This window comes from Stenella coeruleoalba (genome assembly GCF_951394435.1).
Source record: "Stenella coeruleoalba genome assembly, chromosome: 10".
NCBI classification, from domain to species: domain Eukaryota; kingdom Metazoa; phylum Chordata; class Mammalia; order Artiodactyla; family Delphinidae; genus Stenella; species Stenella coeruleoalba.
In genome coordinates this window covers 93,339,624-93,367,395 of record NC_137156.1, presented here as the reverse complement: position 1 = coordinate 93,367,395, position 27,772 = coordinate 93,339,624, and the positions used below count along the sequence as shown (strand labels likewise).

At 44.5% G+C, this 27,772-nt stretch overlaps 1 protein-coding gene across 2 annotated transcripts in view; it reads right to left on the bottom strand.

Moving 5' to 3' along the window:
• The window catches only part of ITPR1 (inositol 1,4,5-trisphosphate receptor type 1), a 321,065-nt gene extending 293,550 nt beyond the window's left edge, over positions 1-27,515 (bottom strand). For both annotated transcript variants that reach the window (XM_079933479.1, XM_079933480.1), the window contains exons 1-3: positions 27,299-27,515; positions 26,391-26,467; positions 2,464-2,571 (exon numbers count right to left, since the gene is read on the bottom strand). In XM_079933479.1, the coding sequence (XP_079789605.1) occupies positions 2,464-2,555 (92 nt within the window). In that variant the 5' untranslated portion in view covers positions 2,556-2,571; positions 26,391-26,467; positions 27,299-27,515. The remainder of the gene's footprint in view (positions 1-2,463; positions 2,572-26,390; positions 26,468-27,298) is intronic.
• Between the last annotated feature and the right edge of the window lie 257 nt (positions 27,516-27,772).

Here is a 27,772-nt window from a genome sequence, read left to right as displayed (position 1 = left end):
AGATGGCACTCGGCCACCTACTAGCAGCACGACGCTAACTCCATCACTTCACTCCTCCTGGTCTCAGTTTCTTCATGTGTAAAATCGAAGAGTAGGTCTCAAGGATTCTCAAGTAGGCAGATGTTCCTAAGACTTTTTGTGTCTTAAATATATTGATACCCGGTGCCCATCCTCCCCAGGCCTCCTAAAGTCGTGTTCCAGGATGGGACCCAAGAACCTTTATTTTTAACAAGTTCTGCAGGTGATTCAGAAGCACTTCTCTGACAGTGCATGTCATACGCTTGGGCTGTCCAAGGTCCTAGTTGAGTTCTAGAGTTCACTGAGTCAATAAAGCCATTTGGAGGTAACCACCATCTATGTAAGTGGAACTGGGCAACATAAATGGAGCTGGAGGCTGATTCCACAAAAACTGGCAGTCACTCATCGTCAACCAAGACTGCTGCTCCATAAATGTAAGAAATATGAGAAGGAAAAAGGTCACACTTTATTTTCCAAATCCATTTTTATACCAATTATCCTCAAATATGTGCAGGGAACCAAGGGAATAAAATATTCATCTAAAGGAAGGACTAGGGCCCAAAATTCATACAAGAGCCATCCTCATGTTAAAGGGGGAGACCTTATCATTAATTTGTTCATAATACTTGAGGAAAACGCGTAGAAAGCTCTGCACTTCATACGAAATCTAAGAACAGATGTTCTGGAAGAAAAGGAGGTATTAACATTATAGGGGCTGGCACAGTAGACTGAGCAAGTGACAGGAAGCGTGCCCAGGTGACTGGAAGGGCAGTGGCACCATTAAAAGAAACTGGGGCCAAAGAGGAGGGATGGGGCATAGAGTGGGGTCGAGGTTTAACAAGGCATCCAGGTAAGAGCTCTGGGCAGACAGTTAGGAGGGTGGTGAGCCAATTCAGCCAGAGAGGGGTGGTCAGCAAAGGCAGGAAGGAAAAGTCTGCCCTGTCAAGGGCAACCGTTAGGAGCGCTGGTCTTAGAGTCCTGAGTCTTCGCAACTGTGAAACCCCGGGGCAGGTGGTTTCACCTCTCTGATGCTCAGAGGTTTTGCCCCCATAAATAGCCATAACGACAGTCCTCACTGTAAAAAGCTGTTTGGGGATTAAAGGGATGGTGTATGTACAGTACGCAGCACTGAGCTGTAAACACCCATAGGATTCGTGGAAGGAGTTACCATTCCTACTTATTATTGGTGCTGTTATGGGTGAAAAATAAGAAGAGGACTCAAGATTCAACCACGGATGGAAAAAGCAAGGAGTCAGCCAAGAAGAAAAAAGGGACAACAGAGAGGCAAAGCAGCAGGGCTCTTTGCCAAAAGCCACAGAAGGTAAAATGTGAAGGGTGGGTCTTTAGAGAAGTTTAAAAAAAAAAGGTAAGGACTGAGAAAAAAAAAAAAAATCACTTGATTTGGTGATCAGGCAGTCGTGGATGACTTGTTTTTATCAGATGACTCTTGAAAATAAAATCTTTATTCAGAGAGGTCCAGTTGAGCGATAGAATTCTTTACCTGACATAACTTGCTCTTTGAGGCTGGAGTAACTGAAAGAGAGCCTGAGAATCCTCACTCTGCACAAATACCAGAGAACAAGCATACTTTAAGAAGTATGATTAAAAGGAAGGTTCTGGCTGCTGTAAGAATGAGAAGCTGTTGCCTTCCTTCGCCCCATCTATTTGAGATCAGCTCTCGCCAAATACAACAATGCCACCCACTACTCCTTTCCAGCAAAGACATTATAGGCCATTTGTGACTCTTCTGCAGTTAACCATCTTCACTCCCCATTCTGCTTGTGTCTGCCTTTGGGGCTAATTCACCTCTCATTTCCTCTTCTAGACAACAGGAGTAGGGAAAGAAGGGAGAAGATAATCAAATGAGTACATTAGGGAATGTATTTATACCCTTAAGAGTTGGGGGAAAAAAAAAAACTGAAGAAAGCACAAAAGACCAAGAATCTGATTTAAAGAACTTTGTGCAATTTGTAACTTTCAGAGGCACACAGCAACTTGAAGTAGGAAAAGTTCTGCTTCGAAGAAGAGAGATAAGCATCTGATAAGTTCTGGTCTTTGCTTGTACAACAAATAAGTCACCATTTAAAAATAAGAGCTCTTACGAAGCTAAAGCACTTCCTTGGGGTCTGTAAATATTAATCTTAAAATTCATCCCATATACTTAACACTTGCCCCTTGACATGTGAAAAAAGAGGAAATTATAATAAATTCTGAATTAACAGAGTCCTAACTAATGATGTTTCACTCTTGCAGAACTGACAAGAAAACAGTACTTTTGTGTAAGATGTTATACTTGGTTAACGTGAGATTTGATATTCATGATTCCAACCACTGCTGGAAAAGCCAGTAAAATGGAAACATTCTTGTCCTAGAAAAATCAGTTTTTAAGCTGATGTTATGATGTCTTAAACCAATCCTGCCACACAAGAAACCAAGCGCTCTTACCCCAAGGTGCTAATAAATCCGTTGGTCGATCCCTCGGCGTACAGAGAACAGATGTCTCCGATGTGAAGGAAACTAGACATCTTGTCAGACATGGCTTTCTTGAGAATCCTAGACAAAGTAAAATATGCAACATTATTAGAAGGAAAGAAGTGCTCGGGGGTGGGGGGGTGGGGGGGGTGGGAAAGTCACTGAAAATTGGCTTCGCTCAATTTTCCAAAGCGGCCTACTTAAAAGTCAAATTTAAATGGGAGTGTGACAGGCAGGCAATTCACTGAGCCAAGCAGGACATCTGCAACCACATTTTTCCCACATATTCTTTAATTTCAGGATATTCCAACCACAGTAATGCTTGTTTCTAACAAAACCATGCCTGGATCCAATTCTCCAAGTTGAAGACCCTCGATAATAAATAGTGAATATTAAGAGAGCAGGAAGTCAGCCAAGAACGCTGCAGTGCTGAGGAGCTGGAAAGTCTGACTTATGAAACATTAACATATTCAATCTGCCTCAGGGAATGTTCAGTCAGAAGGAAACACCTGGTATAAAACTTGGGTCCAGTAGTGCCTGGGCTGAGGTGCCAAAGCAACAAAATGAAATTAATAAGAGGAAACCTAGTAATAAATACCACAAAGCTCTGGCAGCCTTTTAAGAATTCAACAACCTACACACTTCACCCAAATGCTATTCCAGGGTCCTTCCTTCTCATACTTCACCAAGAAACACTTGCAGAGGGAGAAAGAATCTTAGCACCTGGTCCAAACCCTTCCCAATGCAATTAAGAAGAGTAAGGTTGAGGTCGCTTAAGAACCTTGGTCAGGAACGCACACAGCTAGTTAAGGGGCAGTCCTAGAAAATGCTCTTAAATTCAGGAAATCTCTACACAGCCTAGTAGACACACACACACACACACAAATATCAAAGAAAATATTGACATGACTCATAGAAACAGCTTTCATCAGAGCCAGAAATATTGAGGAGTGGGAGCCAATGTAAAAAACTAAATTGACATCTAAGAAACAATCTCAGGGGCTTCCTAGTGGCACAGTGGCTGAGAGCCCGCCTGCCGATGCAAGGGACACGGGTTCGTGCCCCGCTCCGGGAGGATCCCACATGCCGCAGAGCGGCTGGGCCCGTGAGCCATGGCCACTGAGCCTGCACGTCCGGAGCCTGTGCTCCACAACGGGAGAGGCCACAACAGTGAGAGGGCCGTGTACCACAAAAAAAAAAAAAAAAAAAAAAAGAAACAATCTCAGTTTTGTGGGAAGAGTGTGTGCTGGTGTGGACCGCAGTACCTCCCCATCATTTCCTCAGGCACCTGGTGTGTAAACGTTCAGGGTCACCTAGGTCTTCCCCAGACCTCTCCTCCAAACCCAGACCCCCTTAAACATCTTTGCCCATCTCTTTACTCAAGATTCCTTGCCAGAAAGCATTCCTCCCGCAAAGCCACAAGAGTTGTAAGGGCGTGGAAAAGCATACTCTCCCGAAATTGCTTTCTGGGTGCCAAGTTTTCTTTTCAGAATTAGTATGCAGCAATGATGAGCAGGAAACCTCAAGAAGCATTTCTCCTACCTTAGCAGGAGCGGCAGGTAAGAAAACAAACCATTAAAGAACCTCAGTTCACTGCTTCTGAGAAACAGCAAGGAAAAACTCATGTATCCCCCCAACAACCAAGATGTTACAAGAGAGATAAAGAGCACTGCCTTGAACTTATGTATAAAGAGAGACAGCAGCTGAGAACACAAACTCTCAAACAGAAGAGCCAGCATCTCTGGACCTTGGGGAAAGACAGACAACATGCAAGAGGGACAGATTGCCAAGTCCCCCTCTCCAGAATCGAGGCTATCATCCTGTCATTTCTTCCTAACTGGATATTTTATACCTAAAGGCAAACCAATGTTTTAAACAACATCCCCCAAAGCTGCACAAATGAAAACCACTAAGGGGCATTAATATTTCCCTTATGTGCTTATATATAAAAGTTTCATCATAAAGGGTCAGGAAGTCAGTGTACTTCTGGAACTGATTACTGGGAAACAAGTTCTGTTTGAATTTTGAGTCAGACCAAATTTGTGTCTGCACACTTCGACCTCCCAGAAGGACACTGGGAAGTTGCTGAACGCAGGAGAGCAGGTACGTGCTCAGGCAAGAGGGCAAGGGGCCTTGTCTGCTGTGACTGACTCTCCTTTCGGGCTTGGCCTTTGAATGAGTATTTGGCCCCAGTGGAGACCAGGCCAGGAAATAGGAGTATGACTGTTATTCACTGAACTTTCAGCACCACCTGGTCACCTTACTAAAAGTTTCAGGCCCTTAATGGGAAGAAGTGGACAAAATTCAGTGTTCTGGAATGACAAAGCATGACATACTCAACGTTGCCTGCAGTTGATAATTGCAGTAGATGTCTGGACCACACTCGTGCAGCAAGGTTCTGCATTACGACCGTTTCCAATAATAATGGCTAGCATTTGGCAAGCATTATCATGCCCACCATTGTACTGAGAGCTTTACAAATGTTCTCAAATCCTCAGGACCACAGCATGAGGCAGGCGCTACCATTATTCCCATTTTGCTGTTGGGAAACTGAGCTACAAAGAGGTTAAGATGGCCAAGCCACACATAATTAACAAGCAGGAAGGCCCAGGTTATAATCCTGGTCTACATGACTGGTAAACAGAACTGTTCAATGGTGATACCTGGAACATGGATTAAAATGTTAACCATTCTTATTCTTTGGGTGACAAGACTATGGAGAACTGATTTTCTTTTATGTGCACAATTCTATTTGCTCATTTTTCTACTTTGGTATTTCCTAATTTTTCTACCATCGCCACATAATATTTTGATAGGGAAAAAATTTAAGTATCTTCTTCCTCATCAACATGCTTATTAAGTAGATAGTTGAACTAATAAACTTTAGGCATACTTTACATTTCCCCCAGAAAACGCAGGCCAATACATCCACACAGTTAATGATCCTCTACTGAGCAATCTGCCAGGGGTCCCAATTTAAAAAAGGCCGGGGGCGGGGGGGAGGCGAGGGCAGGGACAGATTCTTCCCCAGAGTCTCAAACAATAAGTACCGTCACAAAGGACCAGGCAGAGCCTCCCTGGTCTGGCTGGAAATCTTTGGAGGTTTCCCGTCACCTACCATTAGTCAAGTGGAGGGAGAGGAGAAAGGCGAGGGAGGGGGAGGAAAGGGAGGAGGAGGAGGAGGAGGAGGAGGAGGGGGAGGAGGGGGAGGAGGGGGAGGAGGAGGGGAGGATGGGGAGGAGTTGGGGAGGGGGAGGGGAGGAAGGGGAGGGGAGGGGGAGGGGAGGAGGGGAGAAGGGGGAGGGGGAGGGGAGGAGGGGAGGAGGGGAGAAGAGGGAGGAGGAGGGGAGGAGGCAGAGGAGGGGGAGGAGGGGGGAGGGGAGGAGAGGTTCTGGTGCAATCATCACTGATGTCCTGGAAGTAAAAACAAAGGCCACGATAGTCAACAGAACAGGCCTCTGGGGCCTGGAGGGGAGGAGGTGGAAAGTCAGCCGGTGCCATGGCCTGGGAGCAATCTTATGGAAGACTTCCTGTTGTTTAGAAGCAGGGTGGGAGAGCCTGCCTCTTTATCTGATCCTGGACCACTTGTGCCTGCAAACTCTTCACAGCTGTACCCAGGGCTCCTGTGTCACTCACACAGTGGCTGGGGATCACCTAAGGGAAAAACAGAGCCAGGGCCAACCTGCAGTTCAGCTGCATGACCCTGGTACATCAAACACTATATGGACACCTAGGGCTCTTTGCTAACAAACTCTGAATTGGTCACCAGACATCTATGAAAACAAGCCCAGGGGGTCAGCTCCAGAGCTCCAACTGTCTCTTGGCCTACTAACTATTATTTTTAGTCCACCACTGTCATCCAGGGCACTTAAACCTCTCTGCTTTCCTTTCCCCATCTGTAAAATGGGGATAATATATACTTCAAGGAGTTGAGGAATAGATGAAATGGTACATGCAAAGTGCCCAGTACAGGGGCTGGCGGACTTCCACTGCTCAATGCTAGCTATTTTTCATTATTTTTTTAATGAGGTGAGGTGGAATTCTGGATGATTCTTGGGCTTCAAAATTATGAATCACTATATTGTATAAATGAAACTTATATAATATTATAAATTTACTATACCTCAATTTAAAAAATAAAAAGGGGCTTCCCTGGTGGCGCAGTGCTTGAGAGTCCACCTGCTGATGCAGGGGACATGGGTTCGTGACCCGGTCCGGGAGGATCCCACATGCCGCGGAGCGGCTGGGCCCGTGAGCCATGGCCCCTGAGCCTGCGCTCCACAATGGGAGAGGCCACAACAGTGAGAGGCCCGCATACCGCAAAAAAATAAATAAATAAATAAAAAGAATTCTTTATATTAAACTTTCTCTGTTCATTATGTAAGTTCTGGGCATATAATGTACAACATGACAACTACAGTTAACAATAGTGTATTGTATATTTGAAAGTTGCTAAGAGAGTAGATCTTAAAAGTTCTTATCACAAGGAAAAAATGTTTTAACTATGTATGGAGACAGATATTAACTAAACTTATTGTGGTAATCATTTCACAAAATATACATATATCATTATGTTGTACACCTTAAACTTATACAATATTATATGTCAAGTATCTCAATAAAACTGGAAAATTAATAAATTTTTTAAAAATTTAAACTCAGCAAAGGAAAGGATCCCCTGCATAAAAAGTCAGCTGGGTATCAACAAATGAACTCCTGTATGACCCATGATGATACATTTCACTTTAGGGAAGATAATTATCCTCCCTAATTCACCCCTTGAGAAAAAGCTGAACAATGCAGAATTATACTCAACTCCCAACCACAGAACATTCTGGCCTTTCCAAATACACAGAATCATAGAATAAATGGCGGAAGCAACCCTGCAAAGCCTGTAATTCCATTTCTTGCCCAATAATAGAACTCCCCCCGTCCCACCCCACCCCCCATCTCGCCTAGGTATAGTCTGCGCTTCTGCTTGAACACCTGGCAATGAGGTCTACCCTAGGTTCAAACAGCCTAGTCAGAAGACACTCCTGCCCTTGTCCCCCCCGACACAAGGACAAACGCCTCCCAGAATTTTTGCTATTGATCTGTCTTCTGATGCTCAAAGACCTCTGAATACGTGAATGCTCCCTATCTGATTTCTCCTTAAGACATGGCTTCTGATTGCAAAGCATCAGCATCCTGCCCTGTTCCTGACAGCACCTGGCCTCAAGAGCCAGGGTTCCAACCCCAGCTCTGCCAGCTCATCACTGCACGGCTTCAGGCCAGATCCATAACTTCCCCAAGCCTCGCTTTTCCCATCTATAAAAGGGGGATAGTAAGAGTACCTCCTTCAGCAGGTGGTCAGGGGCTCAATACGATTGTGTTTATAAAGCACCCACCAAAGTACTCGGCAGGAAGTAAATCATGCAATCTACAGAAGCCATCTCTAGACCACCTCCGCCTCCTACCACTGCTCTAACCAGCTGATGCACCTTCTAAAACAGGATCCCCCCAGGGAGGCTTGACCACGGTGGAGAAAGGTGGATTACTACTGCCTCTGTGACATCCTCAGGCAGATGGAGCCGTGGTGGCTTTGCTGAGCCTCACATCACCTGCTGGCCCAGCTTCAATTCACTGTCCTCTGAAACTGTTCCCTGAGCAAACTATAAAGAAAAGGGATGTCGGATTCTATTGGTAAGCAAGGTGGGAATAAAAATGCGCCAATTCAATACTCAAAAGCACTGAATTGTATACTTTTTTTTTCCCTTGGCCGTGCCACATGGCATGTGGGATCTTAGTTCCCAGACCGGGGATCAAACCCGTGCCCCCTGCAGTGGAAGCACGGAGTCTTAGCCACCGGACTGCCAGGGAAGTCCTACTGAATTGTATGCTTTTAAAGGGTTATCATTTTTTGTATGTGAATCATACTTCAATTAAAAAAATCATTCTGAGTTCACAGAAAAGCAGACATACCAAGCTTTCCACAAATATAAAGAACACTGTAAGGCCTGAAAAAAAAAATGCACCAATTCAGAGATCTCCTTGGAGAAGAGAAACCAGAGGTGGTGGCCTTCCAAATCCATGGTCACAGAATCTGTGCTGCTCTTTGCCTTTTCTATATCTGCCTGGTCATCTTGTCCACTCTGCTGGCTCCAGTGGTTTCTCCAGGATGAGGATTCCCAAATCTGTCTCATGACCAAGAGCTACTGGGATTCAGCTCCTAAATGCCCACAGCATCTCAATGTACCAAAAAAACTCACCTGTCTGCCCAACCCTCTTCTCCTCCTCCATACTCACATCATCTACCTCCACAGAGTTTGGTGACATCTCCTGTCTCCCCTCTCTCCTTTTCCCTGTCACAGGGCCTTTGCCCATGCTGTTCCCTTGGGCCTAGAACACACTCATCCTTATCTCATCCCTTGCCCTACTTAAATCCCAGATCTGTCTGGGATCTGTTTTGCATACCCACTGCATTCCCATCACCAGTGCCTACCACATGGTAGGTGCTTAGTAAGTATGTCAAATATATGAATGAAGAAGTTTAATGGGCATCAAATCTCACAGAGTTTAAGCTCTAATGTATTTCTTGACTCCCCCAATTCTTTTGAACTCCTCTTCCCCCACCCAATTGCAGCCATTACCATTTCTCAAGTGGGCTCCATAAACCCTTCCTATTCATGTCTCTGAATCTGTCTTTCTCCCTGCATCTATTCTACACGCACAGCCAGTATGACCTTCTAGAAGCATAAACCAGACCATGTCATTCCTCTACTTAAAACCTTCCCAGATCTCTTCAGGGCTCTCCATAATCTGGTCCCTGTCTACCTCTCCTTCCTCGTCTCTCTGTGCTCTCCACACTGCTTTTACACTCCAGCCATGATGAACTCTTCCAGATCCCCCAACATGCTGTATGCCTCCCTGTTCCCCAGGCCTTGGCATATGCCGTTCCTGCTGCCTGACACTCCTCCCCTCACCTCCCCACCACCCCCTGTGGCTAACTCCCAGTCACCTTTAGAGTCCCAGTTTGATGTCACTGCCTCTGGGAGGCCCTCTCGGACTCCCCAAATCTGGGTTATATGTTGGCAATACGCTTCTCTATATAGCACCCCAATTACCCCATCTGGGCCCACTACCACTGTCCTAAAATCACCTGTCACTTGGTTGCTTGTTTACCTGTCTTCACCATTAGACTGTGAGTCCATGAGAGTAAGAACAGCAAAATTATTCTTCCCCACTGCCTCCCAGTCCCTAGTACAGTGCCTGGGACACAGCAAGCAGTCGAACTTGGGTTCAACGTACTACAGTATCAAATTGTCTGCTGCCTAAAAGAAATTACACTGGTTTTTAGGGGACTGTTTTCCTAAAACTAATTAAAGCCAAGTTCATACTGTTGGATCAAGAATGGAGAATACAGGCCTGCTGGCCCTTTTCAACAGATTTCTATAAGAAATCTGGAGAGCCAGAAACAAAATATCTAACTTCCATCCCTGAAAAGAAGTACCCCTCTCCCACTGACCATCCCTTAATATGTCCAGAAAGGCTAGAAACATTGACTCAGAACACCTGGATTCAAATCCCAGTATCATCAGTTAGCTGCTGTGTGGTTTTTGGTTTTTGTTTTTTTTTAAGAAGATGTTGGGGGTAGGAGTTTATTAATTTATTTATTTATTTTTGGCTGTGTTGGGTCTTCGTTTCTGTGCGAGGGCTTTCTCTAGTTGTGGCAAGCGGGTGCCACTCTTCATCGTGGTGTGCGGGCCTCTCACTATCGCGGCCTCTCTTGTTGCAGAGCACAGGCTCCAGATGCGCAGGCTCAGTAGTTGTGGCTCACGGGCCTGGTTGCTCTGCGGCATGTGGGATCTTCCCAGACCAGGGATCGAACCCGTGTCCCCTGCATTAGCAGGCAGATTCTCAACCACTGCGCCACCACGGAAGCCCTGCTGTGTGTTCTTAAGCAATTTACATAACTTCTGAATTTCAACTCCCTCGTGCATATAAAATAAGGTGGGGTGGGGGCTTCCCTGGTGGCGCAGTGGTTGAGAGTCCGCCTGCCGATGCAGGAGACACGGGTTCGTGCCCCGGTCCGGGAAGATCCCACATGCCGCGGAGCGGCTGGGCCCGTGAGCCATGGCCGCTGAGCCTGCGCGTCCAGAGCCTGTGCTCCGCAACGGGAGTGGCCACAGCAGTGAGAGGCCCACGTATCGCAAAAGAAAAAAAAAAAGGTGCGGTGAACACCCTTCCTATCTCGCAGGGTCATCATGAGAGGAGAACCAGATAATCCACACCAAGTGCTCAGCCCAGTACCTGGCCCTTACTAAGGGCTCACTTTTTTATTTTCAAGTGAGACTGAAATGAAGACGTTCCCTTTTCTTCCTTCAAAGTCTTCACTCACTTCTGTCCATAACTTGTGATTCTTCTATTGGATAGATCCTTCTTACTTTGTCAGCACTGCTGGAAACACACTCAAATAAACAAAGGTCCCAGAAATGTTTCAGTCCTCTGCAGGCCCGTTAAGTGGCCGACAGTAGGACAAGTCATCCAAGGTACTGTTCTCAGCCCCCAGATTCAAAATACCCAAGACAGCCAGACTTCATCTCCACTTTCCCTTCTTCTAACATCAAACCAGGCCCCTGCTGGAAGGCGGGGGTGGAGGGTGGAAACCTCTTCAAAGGAATGATAATTCAATATTTAGAACCTCTTCCACTTGGGTGTGAAGACAGGCTAAAGCACAGCCTCATCGAAAAAGAAGTATGTTCATTTCATTTTAAACAGCTCAAGACAGGAAAGAAATCCAATTTTTTTTTTTCTTTTTTTGCTAAAAGCTTTGTGGCAGAACCTCACTGATTGTCATTTTTCCCATCTATTTTTCCTGCACATACTTAACTAATTGCATTATATTCGTTTTTCTAAAAAAAAAACCTCAACTTTCGCCTACACACAATTCAGAATTTAAAAGTTAGCAACTCCTGAAATGAGACCAAGTTAGAACACTTTCATTAACCAAGAAGTTAACTAAGGTATCACTTAATCCTCAAGGGTGGACGAACAAGGGAAGAAATCAGAATCATTACTTTATGGCAGTGAATAGACCCCAAAACCACAGACTCACACATTTTTATTAACATGTAGAAGCAAGCCTCTTGTATTTCATTAAGATGAAGCCACCTGGCCCTTAGGGCTGAACAGTCTGACCTTCAGTAATCAGGGGACAAAAAGAAACCCACTAACACTGCCCTCTTAAATTTGGCCCTTCCAAGCCCTGGTGTCAGGCACTGAAGACCCCCGTCATGCCTGCCCCTGGTGCATCACCCACTTCCTGATGACCAACTGCCCCATGTGTTTTCCCGCCCACTTACTTTAATGTTGACAATTGTATACATCACCCAAGACACATGCAAAATACTCCCCAGAGACCTGGATTTGCACTCATTTACCCTACTGAAACACTTAAACTGACTAACATGGAATACCTCATCTACTTTTCTTTTTGGCCATGCCACGAGGCATGTGGGATCTTAGTTCCCCAACCAGGGATCGAACCCATGCCCCCTGCAGTGGATCGCCAGGAATTTCCCTCATCTACTTCTAATAGCTTCCACGTTGATGCTTTTAACACTAGTTGTGACAGAACCCGAGGAAAATAATGCTTCGAGACAATCTAATTTCTATCACAGGACACAACTTCATCCGAGGCCAACAGCTACAAGAACCACCAATGTAAGGGGTTGTAGAGTAACAGCCATTAAGGAAGTTGCATTTGAAGTGACTGTTTTCAGACATGGAGAGGAGAGGAACCTGCGCTTTACCATTTTTTAATGACCCCTCCCACTGCAGAACTTCTGGACTGGTTGGTGTAATCCTGCTCATCTGAAAAAGATGAACACAAGTACCATTGGCTTCCAAGTTCTCAGTGTTCCTTTGCAATGCAGGAGGAGCTTTAGCTGGGAAGCAATTTTGTTCTCCAAGAACAGCTTAAACGCATTAACATGCATATATTTCCGAACAGAAAGCTTTCCTCTCCCAAACGTTCCATGCCACCATGCAAGCTTCCAAATTACCTACCTATCCTATAAGCCAGTGGCTCTTAATGGTACCCCTGGGACCCCTGAGAGCTCCCAAGACCCTTTTGGAGAATCTTCAAAGTCAAAACTATTTTCATAAGAACACCAAGGTGTCATTTGCCTTTTCACTCAGTCTGTCATACATGTACAGTGGAATTTTCCAGAGGCTGCAAGACATGTGATGTCACAAGAGACTCAAGGCAGAGGCAGGTATGTGAGTCCAGTTATCTTCTATTAAGCCAGATCTCAAAGCAATTTTCAAAAATGTAAAACAATGCCACTCTTCTCACTGAATTTTTTTTGTTTTGGAAAACACAGTTATTGTCTATTAAAAATATAGGTTACTGTGTTAATATGCAATAGGTCTATTTCTTATATTTTCTGTGTTAATTTTCTCAGGGTTCATTCTGAATATTATAAATACAGATTGGTATAACTCATGTCAACAGAAGTTCTTTGAGGTCCTCAGTAATTTTTAAGCATGTAAAGAGCTCTTGAGGCCCAACAGTTTGAAAAAACTGCTGCTACAAATTTTCTTTAAGATTTGCTCTGGCACTGGCTGGTCGTGTACTTAGGACTCATATCATATAAATATAAAAAACTGAATAGAATAGGATTAAAATGCAAACCATACAACTTAATAGCCAGGGCTTTAGAGAGGACCCCTTGATTGGAAACTTAAATCCTTTTTATTTGACACATTGAGTACCTACTATATATTACCCCTACTCCAGGCGCTGAGGATGTAGGTCAAATAAGACAGTCCTGGTCCCTGCTCTCATGATACACATATTCTAGTGAAGACAGTAAACAAACAAAAAAGATAAAACAATCAAGTCAGACAATGATAAGTACTATGCCGAGAATTAAAACTGTCACCCAATCACATCAGTTATGGCTGGTCAGGGAACAAGTTGAGACATGTAAATAAGACCTGAAAGTCAAGACAGAGGCAGTCATGCAAAAGAAATCAGGCGGAAGGGCATTTTAGGCAGAGCAAACAGCCAGTACAAAGGCCCTACAGCAGAAAAGGGCTTGGCACGTTCCAGAAACAGAAAACCAGTGCAAAGTCGGGAGAATTCATGGGGAAAGGAGGAAAGTACTGGGCAAGGTCAGAGAAAAGAGAAGCCTGTGCCAGTGGGACTTCACAAGGGTAAAATGCATGGCTTTTATTGTAACTGTGATGGGAAGTTCGGAACCTTGACCAAGTCACTTACTCTTTCTGGGCCTCAAACTACTGATCTGCAGAATGGGGATCCTCAGGGTTTACCTCATAAAGTTGTGTTGAGGATTAAACACAAAGAAAGGAAATAACGGACTTAGCACACTGGAGGCAAGACACAGGAAACATTCCTGTGTGCTGTTATTCTACCTTCTGATCTGCTCTCTTTTCTACTCTCATAAGCTACTCGTATTGAGGGCTTATGGGCTTATGATCAGTTGAAGATCAGTCTATCAACCAGCAAGTCCAAATGAATGCAGACAAGGGACACACTGTGACATGCGTTTACCTGAACATGCCAACACCAACTCCTACAGAATGTTCTCCCCAAGTAAGACCCAAACCACCCAAGCACCGCCAAGTGAAGAATAGATGACTGCACGACACCTATGGAACCCCAAGTTTTGCTACTTGGCCTGAAAGCACCGTACGCTTGGAAAGTCATTCTTCTGCTGAAAAACGTAGCCAATGGAAATCCATCAGCTTTTCCTGCTCTTTCTTGGCATAGCCACATCACCTCCAGCCCCTACAAAACAAAGGGCTTTCGCCAAAGTCTTTCAGCGCTGGTTTTATTGCTGCTCGCTTTAAAAATGACTGTTTAAAAAGAATGAAATCATAAAGCACCCTTTAAAGTTAGGCTGCAAAGAAGCAGGCTTATGCACAGAGACTTACAAGCGCCTGGAGGTCCAAGAGACCTCAGGGACTTGGGGGGGGACACACGGGGGGGACCATAGCCGCCACCAACACAAAATGGCATCACTTCACTTTTAGGTCAAGCAGCCCCCGGTGGGCAAAGCCAGGCAAAACCACGAGGCCTTTTAGAGGGAAAACAAGAGTATGCCCAGGAAAAGGAAGAGCTGCCAGCATTTGATCAATGTCCTGGCTGGAGGCCAAGGACACTCCCTCCAGAGAAGCACACGCCTCAGTAAGACGCCCTAGCCCAGGCACATATATGGTAACACGGCTGTAAATACGGGGGAGAGAAAACCCATCCTTTTCATGGTTGACTCTGCCAACAGAAGGAGAAAAGGTTCTCTTTCTAACCGTCTCTGCTTACTGGGGACTCTCACGGTTAATTCTGGAACTTCCTTTGAGCAAAGACACTTTGACGATATCATCTTCGTTGTGAAACGAGGACGAGCAGCAGCACGTTTTGCAGTCGGACACCCGGCTAGATGCTCCCACCCCCACTGCCATCCACGTCTCTGTGCAGCCCCCTCCTTGCCTTCTGGTTCCTCTAGAGTGTAATCAGACTGTCCTCAGAAATGCAGTGCGTCCCCATCAAGAGATAATTTATTTGACTGCACAAAGCACTTCTCTCTGGAGCTCAGAAGATCGCATTCTGCTTTCGTTTTCAGCCAGTGGCAAAGAAAGTCATCAATTCAGAAGTTTCAACTTTAAGCAGGGCCCTCTGTTACAATCTCAGAAATAATAATCGTAAATCTGAAGTTCGGAGCGATCCTCTGGTTTAAACTGTTGCTCCTTTTAGACATCTCACACACACACACACAGAGATAAACTGCTTGCCTTTTCACAAACACATCCGCTAAATAAGCTACTCTTGAAACAGGTACATGATCTACAGAGTTATTTCTCAGAAAAGATGTCGGTATGACACGTGCTCCTGGCCTACTCCTAAAGGCCAACGTAAGAGAAGCCAATCAAAGTTGGCAGTCAGAGCACTTTACATTTGGTGGGGAGAGATCATTTAGCCAAAAGTCCTCATTTTGTAGGTGGAAACAAACCAACATCCTCTGAGTGACTTCTTGGAGGTCACACAAACCAACTGGTGGCCAAAGCCTGCAGACCACAGGGCTCCAGGAACCAAGACCAACGCTTGCAGGGATGGGGAGGGTGTTTGTTTTGTTAAAAAGTTAAAGTCAGTCCCAACCTAAGAAGACTCCCCTCCGCGCCCCCATAGTCTGAACCACAAAAAAATAAATAAATAAATAATTTTAGAAAGCACGTTAGGTTAATATCCTCAGAGAGAGAGAAAAGTCTCACTAAGTTTGGGAAAAACACTCTAGGCTTTCTCAGCCTCAGGGTTACTGTCACTGGGGGGCAGAAAATTCTTTGCTGTGGGGGACCCTTCCTGTGCACTGTAGGATGTTTAGCAGCATCCCTGGCCTCAACTCACTAGATGCCACTAGCACCCTCTTCCCCTCAGCTGTGAGGACAAAAAAAAAAAAAAAAATCTCTAGCCACTGCCTAATGGCCCCTGGGGGACCAAATCACCCCGCTGGAAAGGCCTGGTTGTTTTGATCTCTGAGACCTTTGGCTAGCATCTATTATTCTCTACAACTTGGCAGCAATGCCCCAAAGCAGGTATTTTTATACCTATTCTACAGAAGAGGAAACAGATGCACGTATGTTGCATGTTTTGCCTGGACTGAACACGCAGGCAACACCCAGTTCTCGGGAGTCCCCATCCTGCGGCTCAGCAGGACAACACCATTTCAACCTGAGAGCAGCTCAGTCACTACCGCATTCCTACCTCCACTCCCTCTTAGTAACCATCACCAACTTTCCAAGCCGAATGCTCTCCAGAGAGCTGTGCTGAGAAAGCACCTCAAAAGCAACCATGAGGAACTGCTGAAGACCTTTCTACCCGGTTCTCACTTCATTCTCCACGGCAAACGGGCAAAGCAACAGGCCAACTCAGGAAATAGGTCACCGGGACAGGGGTACAAAAAATTAGATGAAGAAGTAGCCTACAGACTTCAATGGGAGATAAAACATAGATAAATAACCTCATTCATGAGTATCTGTGAGCACTTACTATGTGCCAGGTACTCCTATGAGGGAAAAATCAAAAAGGCCTATAGATACGAAGTGTCACGGCGATTCAGATGACAAAGACTTTTAAGGTTCAGGAAAGATTTCCCAGAAGGAAGAACACCTGGCTGGGAAGAGAAGCACTTGGCAAGGTGGATACAGAGGGGATGAGGATGGGGTCGGCAGGCATAAAGCACACGTGCAAAGGTACAGAGACAGAACATGATCACACACGTGGCTGGGCAGTACATGAATGTCCCCAAGTCTAGGTGTTTTTGTGAGCTTTTTCTGTTCAGAAATATGTGCATGTGAAGGGGGTATGAGGAGCTTTTCAAGCTGTTTTTGCAAAACAAAATCACTTCCCAAAGAGAGCTGCTCCTGAAATGCAAATGAACACCGAGGAATTTGGAGGCTAGTGATATTTTTTTCTTCTGTTCATCTTTTTCTGATGAGCAACGCTATACCAAGCAGTTCAGAAGTTCTGCTGACTCGAAGGGTCATAGAACATTATAAAACGTAACTTCCTCAAAGTGTCTGACAACAGGCTAAAATGCAGCTTTCTGTATGTCTGTGGCTTCACAATCCTTAGTAGGCTTTACATGTAGATTTTGGTCTCTTTCTACCTCTATCCGAACAGCCAATTTAAAAAAATCCCTCAATGTAAGCATGAAAGCTCTCATTTTTATCAGAGAGAATCCTGCCAGACTTTTTTTTTTTTATCTTTATTGGAGTATAATTGCTTTACAATGGTGTGTTAGTTTCTGCTTTATAACAAAGTGAATCAGCTATACATATACATATATCCCCATACCTCCTCTCTCTTGTGTCTCCCTCCCTCCCACCCTCCCTATCCCCTCTAGGTGGTCACAAAGCACTGAGCTGATCTCCCTGTGCTATGCAGCTGTTTCCCACTAGCTATCTATTTTACATTTGGTAGTGTATATATGTCCATGCCACTCTCTCACTTCGTCCCAGCTTACCCTTCCCCCTCCCCGTGTCCTCAATTCCATTCTCTATGGCTGCATCTTTATTCCTGTCCTGCCCCTAGGTTCTTCATAACCATTTTTTTAAATTTTATTTTATTTATTTTTTTGTACAGCAGGTTCTTATTAGTCATCCATTTTATACACATCAGTGTATACATATCAATCCCAACCTCCCAATTCACTAATGATGAACAATCTGAAAGAGAAATTAAGGAAACTCCCATGTACCACTGCAACAGAAAGAATAAAATACCTAGGAATAAACCTACCTAGGGAGACAAGAGACCTGTATGCAGAAAACTGTAAGACACTGATGAAAGAAATTAAGGATGATACCAACAGATGGAGAGATATACCATGTTCTTGGATTGGAAGAATCCTGCCAGACTTCTATACCCTCACCTTAGTTGGTGATTTCGCCTACCTTTCCTCTTAATTGAACATGAGAAGGCTGCTAGGGGAAAGTACAAAGGTCAGTTTCAAGAGGTGACAGCTAGCCATGAAAAAACAAACTATAAAAATAAGTTCTGGGGGCTTCCCTGGTGGTGCAGTGGTTGAGAGTCCGCCTGCCGATGCAGGGGACACGGGTTCGTGCCCCGGTCCGGGAGGATCCCACATGACACGGAGCGGCTGGGCCCGTGAGCCATGGCCGCTGAGCCTGCGCGTCCGGAGCCTGTGCTCCGCAGTGGGAGAGGCCGCAGCAGTGAGAGGCCCACGTACCGGGGGAAAAAAAAAAAGTTCTGAAAAAGCACAGGGGCAAGCACCCTCCAGCACAGATCTCACACTTTCACACGCATTAAGAACCCCCTGGGGACCTTGCTAAAACGCAGTTTCAGCTTCAGTGGATCTGGGGTGGGACCCGAGAGTCTGCATTTCTAACAAGCTCTCAGTTTGAAGCCAATGATGCTGGTCTGGTGACCACAAATGGAGTAGTAAAGATGTAGAACAAGGTTTCTCAAATTTTTGGCTGTGACCCACAGTAAGAAATACACTGAACTTACAATCCAATGTTTACTCTGTGTGTGTGTCAGAGAGAGAGGAGGGGGGGAGGGAGAGAGAGAGAAAGATTGAGAAAACTTGTTGCAGCATACACAGTTCTTTTAAGTATCCACGTGATATACTGTGACGTTTTCTATTCTGGTCTACTTTATCAAAAAATCATCTATCAAGGTCCACCAAACTGATTTCACAACTTCTTAATGGCCTGCCACACAGTTTGAAAAGCATGGCTACAGAACAAGAGTAACATTCCTGCTTGACTGGGGAGAACTCCTACATCCTAACCCCAGCCTACTAAAGCTAAAACTGAGACCAACTTGAAAAGTTAAGAGTATGTTCAGGGCTTCCCTGGTGGCGCAGTGGTTTAGAGTCCGCCTGCCAATGCAGGGGACATGGGTTCGTGCCCCGGTCCCACATGCCGCGGAGCAGCTGGGCCCGTGAGCCATGGCTGCTGAGCCTGTGCGTCCAGAGCCTGTGCTCCGCAACGGGAAAGGCCACAGCAGTGAGACGCCCGCGTACCACACACACACACACACACACACACACACACACACACACACACACAAAAAAGAGTATGTTCAGAATTTTTTTTTCAAAGGCAAGGATGTATCGATTACATTCTGGAAAAGCTTTCATGAAAAATGTTCAGGTTTTACATTTCCTTCATTTTAATTTATTTTCTGACCCATAGGATGAGAGTGAGAAGAGTACCTATCTGGCCCTGAGCTCAGCTCTCTAAGTACCATCTCCCACTCAAAAGAACTAGGGCTTCTCGGAGAAAAGACTGAATTCAGGTCTGCGTCAAGAAATATAGAAGATGAGCCTGGAACATCTTGTCATACAAGAAGCAGGAAGTCTAAGACCACTGGGGTTGTGTCTTTTGAATCAACTTGAGTAGCCTCTCTCTGGGCAGAGATGGACAATTTGAACATCAATAAGGATGACTACACAAAATGAAACATAGAAAATATGTCTAAAGCCATGAGTTCATAATGATATTAAAATAACCATACCCCTTGGTCATCTCGGTACAGGGTTTCTCAACAGTGGCACTGCTGATGCTCTGGAATGGATTATTCTGGGTTGGAGAGCTGTGAGATGTATTGAAGGCTATTTAGCAACACCCCTGGCCTCTAACCATTGGATGCCAGTAGCACCCTCTCCCCAGTTGTGACAACCAAAAATGTCCCCAGATATCGTCCAATGTCCCCCACTTGAGATCCACTGCCATGGATCATGCAAGGGGATCAATGCGTTATTTCTGAAAACTGATAAAACACAGAGAGAGACTGAAGTATTGATCCTGTCTTTTGTTTATATATATATATATATATATATATATATATATATATATATATATATGAAACTTTACCCCAGGGAACCAAACACTAAGTGGAGGAAATTTCATGTCATAAAATATTCCAGCTAATAAATGAACCAGAAATAGAATTAGGAGTGTTACAAGTCCAGCTGAACTAATGGATTGAGGCAATCAGCATCCCTGGATGCTAATCACAAGAAAGCATGTCCAGACATACCACACACGCCCGTGAGTGAAGCTCACAGTAGACTTGGGGGAAAAAAAGCGTGACTCTGATGAAGCCTCTGCATCTAACTATCAAATTAAACACAAATATAATAAATATAGAGGACAGAGGAACATGTTCAACTGCACCACACTGATGCAGTCAGCAAAATGCAGACTGTAGGAAAAGATATCACCCAGTTTCTTTAATAACAACCAAAAAATGCATGGAAAGAAAACAGGGGTCGAGGAAATACATAGATTAAAAGACACAGTGACCATTTGCAATGTATCGACCTTATTTGGTTCTTAATTCAAACAAACTGCTGAAGTATGCATATCTGTTATTATTATATATATGTTGAAATAATAAATTTATTTAAATTAAGGAAGTGAGAACACAGATGCAATTTTAAAATTTTCTTTTTTTCCCCTTGAGATGGACAACAGTATCGTGATTGTTTTTTTTAAAAGAATCCCAATACTAGAGATATATACTAAAATATAGATGAACTGGTATATCTGAGATTTGTTTCAATACCATCCAAGAAGAGAGGGAAGAGTATATGAGACTGTGGATAAAACAATATGGTTCATGAACTGATAACCATGGAGGGTGAGTAAGGAGTAAAGAGGGGTTCATAATACTAAGATCGCTACTACTTCATGTATTTCCAATTTTCTAGAGTAAAGTTTTCCTGTTAAGTGCAAACAAAAGAGTGCCTGGCCCTAACCCCTCAGGGGATTAGGTTACTTTGCAGAACCAATGAGAAACTTTTTATTTAAATACATGATAACTAGGCTTTACCCCTGTAATGTGGTAACTGACATTTGAATAGTGTTTTACCTTCCATTTCATTCTCTTTTTTTATTCTTTTCTCCTTATTTCTTTTTGATTTATAGTTGATTTATAATGTGTTTCATGTGTACAGCAAAGTGAATCAGTTATACATATACACATATCCACTGTCTTTTACATTCTTAAAAACAGTACAAACTGAATGAGAAAACCTGGACTCTATGACAGTGATGAAACCTGAATGATATACTTTTTTTTTTTACCCTAGTGATTCCATACATGTCCTCATTCCAATGAAATCCCATCAAACGTACAGCCCCTTCTGGATAAATGACTCAGATGTCTATTTATTAAGAAGAAAATATGTTCACAATATAGAATGCAAAAGGCAAGGAATCAAACAGGAGGTATGAGTCCCTTTTCACAAAATTTAAACATACATGTATTTTTATATGTCTATACATAGAGGGAAAGTTTGAAACCCTAATCTTAGATGGTAGGATTGGAAGTGACTGCTTTTGTTTTGTTGCCTATACTTCCTAAGGTTTTACAACTGAATACGTACATCTTACACAATAAGTAACAAAATGTATTTTTGTTACACGTTTGTACACATTGAGGGGTCCACTCCACTCATCAGGGAGAATCACTTAGAAGGAACTTCATATCCCCGAAGGATATTAGATAGCAGAGCATGAGTGCTCTTTGTGTAATTCCTTAAAATGAGACTAGACAGACTGCAGGGTAGCCACAGGGCACAAAAGGTTTGTGTTGAAGATAAACCCCCAGGAATATCATTAGGTTCTTAGAATTTGTTTTGTTATCCAAGCTAACAGTACGTTCACCTCTTTTATCAAAGATGCCTTTCCTCCTGAAGTGAATTACAATCCCAAGTAAATCAGGTGATTAACCAGACAGTCTAGAAATCTGGGTTTTATCCCCCAGCAAGTTCCAAGCTGGTATGTGATCCTGCCAGCCTCACCAAAGCCTCTTTGGAAAGGACAAGGTGGTTTAGTGATGCCGAGAACCACTGAGCATTCTGTGCAAGTTTACAGATCCTCGGGGAAACAAATCATTGCATACCGGCAAACACCTGGCCCCTGCACAATCTTCCCGATTCCCTCTCCCACCTGAACACCTGGCACTCTCCCTCAGCTGCAGCCATCCTGGCCTCCTTGTCCTTCCTCTAACAGGCCCCACCTGCTCCCATCTCAGGGCCTTTACACTGGCTGCTCTGGCCCTTTGGAACATCCACCCCCCAGACACCTACATGGCTCACCCACCCACTTCCTTCAGATCTCTGCTGAAATGCCACCGTGTTAAACAGCCCTTCCCTAACACAACATGGCAAATCAACAAAAATTTTTTAAAAAAATAAGAGAGAGAGACAAGGAGGCATAATAGGTAAATGAGTACAGTTTGAGCTGACCAATTAACAATCGATTTCCCTATTACCACAACCATAAACAGAGATGAGAAACTGATCACAACGTTTTCGCATTGCAGGTATAAATAACAAAACGCAAACTGAAAATAAAGAGACTGACTGAAGTCAAAAGAAGAAAAAAAAAAAGACCTTCCATGACTCCTGATCTCCCAGAGTACTCCCTTATTCCCTTTACTGTTCTGTTGCTGTTATCATTTTTTTCTTTTCATTGTGGTAAGATCTACATATATAACACAAATTTTACCATTTTAGCCATTTTTAAGTGTATGATTCAGAGGCATTAAGTACATTCACATTATTCTGCAACCATCACGACAATCCATTTCCAGAACTTTGTCATCTTCCCAAAAGGAAACTGTACCCAATAAACACATTCCCCATTCCCCAGCAGCCCCGCCCAGGGCAACCCCTATTCTGCCTCTTGTCTCTAAGAACTTGATTGCTCTAGAAACCTCTTCTAAGCGGAACCATACACTATTTGTTCTTTTGCATCTGACTTGTTTCACTTAATAGAATGTTTTCAAGGTTCACCTATGTTATAGCATGTATCAGAATTTCATTCCTTTTTAAGGTCAAATAATACTCCACTGTACAGATATACCACATTTTGTTTATCCGTTCATGGGTCAATGGGCATTTGGGTTGTTTCCATCTTTTGCCTATAGTGAATAACGCTGCTATGAACATGGGTATACAAAAATGTTTGAATCCCTGCTTTCAACTCTTTGGGGTATATACCCAGAAGTGGAATTGTTGGGTTACCTAGTAATTCTACATTTAATTTTTTGAGGAACAGCCATACTGTCTTCCACAGCGGCTGCACCATTTTACATTCCTACCAACAGTGCACAAAGGTCCCAATTTCTCCACTTCCTCACCAACACTGTTGTCTTCCGTTACCCCTCACTCAGCTTTATTCTTCTCCATAGCATTTACTACGTATCACACTACAACACTTACTTATTATATTGGCTGCCTACCCCCAGTTAGGATTTAAGCCTCTTAGGAATAGGACTCTCGTCACTGCATCCCCAGCATCTAGAACACACCCTGGCACACAGCAGGTACTCAAAGTTTGTTGAATGAAGGAATAAAATATTTGAACCACAACTTAAACAGGCATTAGAGTTTCTAGAATAGATTTATCATACCAAGTGCCTTAAACAATGTCCAGTTTAGGGAGGAACCTGGACATAGTTCAACAGGAGGAATAGCTCAGTGGGTGATGGTTTCAGCTCATCCTCATTAGCAATAACCTCAGAACCACAAACACTATGACAATTGGTAGGAATCATGGAAATTATGTCATTCCTGTCCCTGACTTCAAGCCTTAATTCATTTCATCAAAAGAGCCAGGCAGGGCTTCCCTAGTGGCGCAGTGGTTGAGGGTCCGCCTGCTGATGCAGGGGACACGGCTTCGTGCCCCTGTCTGGGAAGATCCCACATGCCGCGGAGCGGCTGGGCCCGTGCGCCATGGCCGCTGAGCTTGCGCACCCGGAGCCCGTGCTCCGCAACAGCAGAGGCCACAACAGTGAGAGGCCCGCGTACCAGAAAAAAAAAAGAGTTGGGCAAAAACTTAGTGAACTAAAAACTCGCGTGTACTTCCAGTTACTAAAGAAAGAGCCTGTGAAAGCAATGTGTTTTATTTTAAAAGATCAAACCAACAGCAAAAAGATGGGGCACTGGCCTTGGGTAGACTCCTTAATTAGACGTGCCCAAGAGCAGCTTGACCTAAAAACCTAACTCCAGGCCTAATTTTAATTCTTTGACTTTTTTCTGTTGTTCAAATTTGGTGTTTGTTGCTTCATTTTGGTTTGTTTTTTAAGAGCTGCTTGTAAAGAAATCAGATTTTCCATGAAATCATTACAAATGAGCTAAAAAGCCATTTGGGTTTTTGCTGTGGAAGTCAGTTGTTAGTATACCATTGTATTAGAAGTTTCTTTCTCTCTTTAAGACTACGGTCTTCCTCAGCTGAAAATATTTTGAGATAAAAGGCAACAGATCTGTCTTTAGTTCGCCTATTTCTTCTCTAAGCAAACATTCCATCTCTCCTTCCTCAAGAAAAGGTGCTAACTCCCTCCAAAAGGCAACCGCTGTGTTTAAATGGATAACACCACTGTCAACCCCAAACAACTTCCATGAGTACCAAACTGGAGGCCAGGAGTAATTCATTACGAGCATGAAGAACTTTCCCTGCCTGATTAGGAAATCTTGATAGGATATTCTGTTCCAATTTGAATTATTCAAAAAGCAGATTATACTTTCAACACACACACACGCAAGAGAAAGAAACGAAAAAGAAAAGTGTTCTTACACAACTGGCCACAAAGCAAACTGAAGGATACATGAAAAGACATCAACATTTCACAGTTTAGACTCACTGCAATTTAAACTTTCGAAGTATTCAAATGGAGAAACACTTGATTCTTGTAACCTGCTCAGATGCCTTGATGTAGACAATCAAGATGGATTTCAGGTGTGAGATAAACCCAATGATGAACTTAAGCAATGTTCCTTGTGGTTTGGTTTCTTTTATTCTCCTCATGCAGACTTGCAGCACACAGCTTACCAAAACGAACTCAGTACAACACCTAAGACCTCCTCAAATAGCCACAGTCTTTTATTCCTACATCTATGGCTACATCGTTTTCTTCTTACATCAAGGTCACTTTGTTCCTTCATCGTTTGGTGGGACACAAGCAAAAGTTATTCATCGACAGCAATAAGTTTACCACTTTTCCCAGGTACCCCCTTATCGCCCCACAAACCTAGATGCATTTGTGGGAAGCAGCAGAGTCCCAAACCTTGGGGTTATATCTTGCATCCACTGGGTGCTAGTTACCGGACAAGTGATTTCACTTTCTGCACCTCAGCTTCTTCACCTGTACCTGACTCACAGGGTTTCTGTGATGTATGGCTCTGGACCTGGCTTACAAGTACTTAATGGGCATTATTATTTTTAGCAACCAGAGAAGAGACCACTTTCTCCCTGCCTGCACCTTACTCTGAAGAGAGGACCTGAACCCAATCCTTGGCCTTATGAGTGCCCACGTAGCCATACGAGTCAAGAAAACTCCAAGAAGGAAGTAGACCTCACATATCCAAATCCTTCCCACTCCACGAGCACTCCTGAGGAGCTTATCAACAGGAAACAAAAGCACAATACTACTATAATGAAATGTCTGACTTTTCTTTTCTAATTAGCAAAGCCCGAAGATTGTAGCCCAGGGAACAGCTAAATATTTAGAATGTTAAAGAAGTTACGAAGACCCAGGCCCCCCACCCATATTACCCTATCGTTTACCCTCTTCCTGACCATTTCAGAAGAAAAAACTTGTGATGCTCAAATCTGCAGCAATGAGGATGTATGTGCACCCGTTGAAACCTCCCTCTCGTGAAGTGCAGTCTGAACATTTGGGGAGGAAAAAAATAGGAGCTGCTTGTGTTTACAGTTAAATGCTGCTCTAAGCTCATATCCCATGACAGGCACCTGAACCATAGGAATCCACCAGATTCCTTGATGTTCAAGTGGCTTCAAGTCAAGGGCTGGATGCTATTATCTTATGTTTCAAGAACTTCCCTTTTTAAAGTTCTAATTCTTTCAGTTTGCCAGCAACCACTTTCATTTCTTGGAACCCAATCTACTCTGATTAAACACACGTTCACAGTAAGAAAAAAGAAAGTGACTATTTTGAAAGAGAGAAGCAGATAATTTTTGCTTACATATCTTGGCAGATGAAATACACTGTATCCTTCAGAATTTAAATCATCAGCACACCACCTGGCAAGTTCAATTCTCACGTCACCAATGGGCATCCCTTTTACTGGTCCGTTTAATGTTTTTCTTTTTTTCCCCTCCTCTCATAAACCTTCAGGCTGCTTCACTTCTGAGCTAGGGCCAAAAGTACTAGGCAGGACTGCCCTCTGGATCTCATCCGCTCCCTAAAGCCCTCACCAAAGGCAGTGACAAATTTTGGAGACTGAGCTATGAAGTTTCCTTTTATTTCCTATTCCCCATCTCCATGACTCTTTAGAGGGAACTTAAATAGGCTTAGGACAAAAACTCCTTATTGATTACAGCTCTCAGGCTTCCACACTCACCTGACCCGGGTCAGGCACTCTGTTGCCAAAACACGCCCAGCCAGGAGTGCGAGTCTGGCTCCCCCCGTAGTCAGCTCCTAAATAATGAGAAAGAAGGAAGACAATATGAGATTGGCCAGATGTGGGTGCCTAAGAGAAATTTTCAAATTCCACACTTCCACTTCCGTTAGACTCCTTCCTGGAGAGACAACCCCGCTGCCCCCGCAACACACACACACACGACCACCACCACCAAATCTGACAGGTAGGTTGGTGGGATCACTTAAGTGAGGATTACAGGTAACTTCGCTTATTTGTTTCCAATATATAACTGACAGGTGAGACTAAGTGCGCACAAACTTCGAACGCGCCGAGGGGCTGAAACTAAGCGAAGTGTTTGGCAGATCCCAAAGCACTTGTTTCCCAGAGCGGAGACCAAGTATCCTCATCGGGCGTGAGCTTCGTCCACACTTCATCCCTCACCGCTCCCGGGGTTTTCTTCCGTTTTTTAAAACCTCCCCACTGGGGCCCCAGTACACGCATTATTCTCCCAACCGTGCAGCACGAGGGCCGGCTACATTTTAAGAAAGATTGTTTCCTGCAGCGGACTCACACAGGACACCCCCGCACACACCTCCCAAAAAACAAAACAAAACAAAACAACTGTTTCCTGCAGCAGCTGCAACAGTTTCCAACTTGGGGGAATGCCATTCCAATCCAGAATGGGCAGCCCTCAAAGCCAGTCGATGGAGTTCAGAATTTTTTTAACCTCAGATGAACCCCCCCAAAATGCCCTCTGTAAAAGAACCTCTAAATGCATGCAAGTGCGTGCAAATCCACCAAGAACTCCCAGAGAGCGAGGCAAAAACTTCTGCCCCCGGGGGAACAGTACCAACTCCCCGCGCCCTCTGCCCGGCCCCAGCCGCTACCTTGGTGCCCGGGGAGCCACGCCGCTTTGGGGGAGGAGGGCGAGGAGAGGGGTTAGCAGCCGCTGGGTAATCCCATGTCCGCGAAGAGGGAGCTCGTTCCGCGAGGATGGAAGCGGAACACCCACACCTCCTCTCGGCGTGGGCTTTCTCTCTCCACCCTCTGCCTCCTCCTCCACCACCACCTCCTCCTCCTCTCCTCCCACCCCAGCAAGCCTGAGGAAGCGCCTCAGCAGCTCATCCACATGGTTACTGCACTGAGAAGCGGCTCCTGGCAGCTTATATAGGCCGGGAAGCTCCCTGGGCAATGTAGTCCGAATCCGGGGTCGCGGCGGCGCCTGGGGCAGGGAGGATGAACTACAAGTCCCAGAATCCTATGGGCTCCCGGGCTGGGCTCTAAATAGACGCACGCCGGGGCAGGGAGGGGCGTCCGGCCGAGAGTCCGGGCTTCAAAACGAGCTCGGGTCTGAGAGGCGG